This window comes from Saccostrea echinata, unplaced genomic scaffold (genome assembly GCF_033153115.1).
Source record: "Saccostrea echinata isolate AGI-Se365-2 ecotype Australia unplaced genomic scaffold, CSIRO_AGI_Sech_v1 ptg000004l, whole genome shotgun sequence".
NCBI lineage: Eukaryota > Metazoa > Mollusca > Bivalvia > Ostreida > Ostreidae > Saccostrea > Saccostrea echinata.
Genome location: NW_026889753.1, coordinates 3743829 through 3747904, shown reverse-complemented (window position 1 = coordinate 3747904; position 4076 = coordinate 3743829). Strand labels below are relative to the sequence as shown.

Here is a 4076-nt window from a genome sequence, read left to right as displayed (position 1 = left end):
TTTTTTCCGACTAACCGATTACAGATTTCCTAACCGAATATCATCGTTCCGTCCGATTAATCGTTTACCGGTTACCAATTGCCATCCCTAATAATTTCTAAAATGAGTATGCATAAGTACAACTTTTATAGAATTTTTTTTTTAAAAAAATACATGACATTAATATTATAACATATTATATATTCCTGTCATAGCCTTAGAATGATAATATATCATGAATTATGTCACACAAAAATAAGTTTCCTATAGTGATGGTTCCACAATGTTTTGCAATGTTTCCTCTTCCTTTCTTGTCAAAGTTATTTGGAAATGATTTCAGTATTAAAATCTTTTGAAAAATCCTTTAAGCTTGGAACAAATAAAAAAAAAATCATTGAAAGTAAGATACAATGCATTACAATTTTCTAGCTAAAAACAACGATTAGAAATATAAGATAGCTTAAGATATTCAGAATCAACATTACAATAAATGCTTTCCTCTCAAGTTCAATGGCAAATATAGTCCAGTCAACATTATATGCGTGAGAACAAACAGAATAACTCGAACGGATTGATGAAGCCGTGGTTCGCGTGGAATTTCTCTTATTGTGTCTTCCACTTTCCCTGGATCTATTGGTACGCCTAGAGAGTCTTTGAGGTTCATCATATATACTCGTTTCTTTAACTTCAATATGCTTGTTCCGTTTTCCTGGCATTCGGAACTCATGAATTGTTGAGTACAATAAATGGAAAAATGTAGACACTGGCATATCCGAATTGTGGTGGTATAAATAGGACAAGAAAGTATTAATTATTACCGACAATGCACTGAAAATTAAATGTGAAGACATCAACAGCCCAAAAGTGAAGATGTGTCTTGAAGTTGTTGGAATTTCATCATTTATCGCAATCAAGACGAAAGCAAAGGCCAGAAACACTTCAATGGATGCTGACACTTTTTCTCCACAGTCAAAAGGAATACAATAGCAAGCTAGATTAAGGCATGACAGAATTATAAGGGGTATAATCATAGTATTAACGTGGAACGAAGCCAGACGCTCTAAATCGTACTTAACTTTGACATAGGTAAACTTCTTTTGAGCATATGTATATTGGACTCTTTCAAAGTTTTCCCCCATTAGCTTCCATTCACCACTTTCCTTGAAGCGATATGAGGTTGTCGAAACTTGTTTGGTCCGAAATCGGATTTGCTGGTCGGTAGAGTACAGAGTACCGACTCGTATTTCACAGGTCTGTCTGTCAAATGGATACTTTGTTATGTCTATTTCACAGCCAGTTCTCAGTTCTTTAGTTAACCGCCAGTTTATTTGGCCTTCTGAACTCACTTGTACTACTGACTCCGCACTCAAGCATTTGTTATCAGATAAGTCATTTTCTATGCAGATGTCAGGTCTCCAAATTGATTTCAATGGGACAATGATCGTGTCGACATTGTTAAAGTGTGTAGAATTCCACGATACAAATTCATCAACCCATGTCAATTCGATTCCAACAGACGAGTATAATGTCTGGTGTTTTTCTTCCACATCGTACATGCTTTGAAGTACTAAGCTGATTTCGACCGTAACTGGTAATGAGGAGTTTTGGACAGGCCTAATGCAGGTATTATAATCTTTAAATACCGCACTGTGAACAAGGGACTCGAGCGAATCTCCTCTCACTGTCCAGATAATTCCAAATATCACACAGTATACAGTGATAAATACATCCATTTTGAGATTCACCAGCCTCACTAGATGACTGTATTCTGTTTTTCCGATTTGGCTCTATAAATAAATATTATATATACATCACATACGAGTAGAGGAAACCTCGTAATAAGAATCGTGTATCACATACTCAAGATTGAATATGGTTTAAGGATTATCTATTTTGGTAAGTGAGCAATTCCAAATTTTGTTTATTATGCAGTTATGATTAATTATCAATAGAATTTACTTTTAGTTTTTTTTTTGTTTTTTATTTAAATACATGTATTGATGTGTAGTCTTAAACGTTTCTGAGTGTTATTTTCATATGATGTATTTTCTAGTGAAGTCAGGCAGGCTTCGATTTGATTTCACTTAAAAATTGCATTATGAATTCCCTCAGCTATTTAATTTTTCATCACTTGTATGAGGGGGAAAAATTCTCTAGTGGAACTACGCTCTTGCTGTTCGATTATATCGTTCATAAATATTAAACATCAATCTTTTTACAACTAAAATTTACATGATTCAAATTCTATCTTTACAGGAGATTTTATACCTACTTTCCACCTAAACAATTGTATTATAAGATGAATTTCTAAGAATGAGCGCAGTATGCCCATATCCAAGATAAGAAGACAGGAGTTATGTAACATATGGATATTTAAGAAACTGAAAGTGAGCTTCAGCGATCACTTTATGAATTTTGAGTAAAATGTTGAGCATGTGGATTTTGATGTTTAGTATATTGCACTGCGAGATGAAAACTGCATTGACATTTAAACGTGATGATCATCCAGAATATAGGCTTTTTGAAAAACTTTTCAATGAAAATGTAAACAAGTACAATCCGAATGTACGACCAACACTTGATTATCACAAACCCATCACTGTCAATGTTTCCGTCAACTTAGTGACGCTACACTCTTTAATAGAGAGGTCCCAGACGCTTCGGACCACTGTGTGGATCGATTTGGAATGGACAGACATGCACATGGCTTGGAACCGCAGCCATTTTGCGCATATTGACTCAATTGTTGTTCCGCAAGAAAAACTCTGGGTACCCGATGTATGCATTGCAAATGAAGTTACTAACAACAAGTGTTTAATGAAATCAGAGAAGGGAAAATCACTGCTGGAATATACCGGCAAAGTCACGCTGTGGTGGAATAGAGAGGTGCAGACGAGATGTGATGTGGATATTAGCCGATATCCTTTTGACAGTCAAGTGTGTTCCATTCGTATTGGAACCTGGTACTCCGAGGATGGGAAAGTTAAGCTAACACCAAAGTTCCATAACATAGATTTTAGTAATTACATCCTCAATGAAGAATGGGATATTGTTGGATCAAACATTAAAACAGATCTCATAGAAAACGACAAAAATTTTACTGAGCTGGAGTTCTTAATTGTGATGGACAGAAAGCCCTTGTTTTATTTGTATAGTACTGTACTGCCAATTCTTCTATTATCGGTTTTAAATATGGTGTGTTTTCTTGTTCCGATTGAGTCCGGTGAAAAAATAGGCATGACAATGGCAATATTTTTAACATTCGCCGTCTTTATGACATTAATAAGTTCAGAAGTTCCTAGATCTTCTGAACACGTATTTAAATTTGGAATTTTCATGACCATGCATCTTCTGATGAGTGGAACGACCATACTCTTAGAGGTCCTTGTCAGTCACATTTACTATAAAGCAAAAGGAACAGAAATGAACAGGGTGTATACTTGGATATTAAATCATATTGAAAATAACAAAACAAAACGAGGTTCATTGCATGCAAACGAAAGTGAAGCGATGATGTGTTTCGGTTGTGAGGCAGATTCTTGGCAACAATTAGCCGTAAAACTGGACAAAGTGTTTGGTTATATTGTGACTATAATCAACACCTTGTTAATAGTTCTGTTTTTTGTTACTGTAAATATAGAATGATTTTTGAACAAATATGAATGGTCATTCAATATGAAAATCTTAGAATATTTTTAACATATTACTGAAGACAGAGATTGAATGAAATGGTGATTTTAAAACCATATCGAAATTACGAAAATATATCTATATAATGCCTATAATATTCTAGAGTTCTGTGATATAATAGGGCAATAAAGGGATAAAGCATCAAGCTTCCAGAATTAACAATATTTTTTTTAGGGAAAAAACTTGAGTATTTGTTTTATCAAATAGTAAACTGATAACGTTGTTACTTTGTGCGGTTGTCTTTAATGGAACATGCCTCTAATACGTTGTGGATTTGAAAATTACAAAATATAAAACCCCAGACCGTGGAGGAAAGGAATCTACAAATTTTGGAAACAATGCCAATCTTGCTTTTTCATTACATTTTTTTACCACTGGGGAATTCTTAAGAAAGTCCAGAGTCTTTT

At 34.3% G+C, this 4076-nt stretch overlaps 2 protein-coding genes across 2 annotated transcripts; one reads left to right on the top strand and one right to left on the bottom strand.

Moving 5' to 3' along the window:
* Positions 1-401: 401 nt before the first annotated feature.
* Positions 402-1749, bottom strand: LOC133179398 (neuronal acetylcholine receptor subunit alpha-6-like). The gene has a single exon (XM_061314164.1). The coding sequence runs from the start codon at positions 1710-1712 to the stop codon at positions 405-407; it is 1308 nt and encodes a 435-aa protein (XP_061170148.1). The 5' UTR covers positions 1713-1749; the 3' UTR covers positions 402-404.
* A 72-nt stretch (positions 1750-1821) lies between these two features.
* On the top strand, positions 1822-3815 carry LOC133179397 (neuronal acetylcholine receptor subunit alpha-3-like). Its single transcript, XM_061314163.1, has 2 exons — positions 1822-1875; positions 2236-3815. The coding sequence occupies exon 2, from the start codon at positions 2404-2406 to the stop codon at positions 3622-3624; it is 1221 nt and encodes a 406-aa protein (XP_061170147.1). The 5' UTR covers positions 1822-1875; positions 2236-2403; the 3' UTR covers positions 3625-3815.
* Positions 3816-4076: the final 261 nt, after the last annotated feature.

Coding starts and splice junctions, on each gene's coding strand:
- LOC133179398 (XM_061314164.1), bottom strand. CDS start 1,712: ATGGATGTATTTATCACTGTATACTGTGTGATATTTGGAATTATCTGG.
- LOC133179397 (XM_061314163.1), top strand. CDS start 2,404: ATGTTGAGCATGTGGATTTTGATGTTTAGTATATTGCACTGCGAGATG.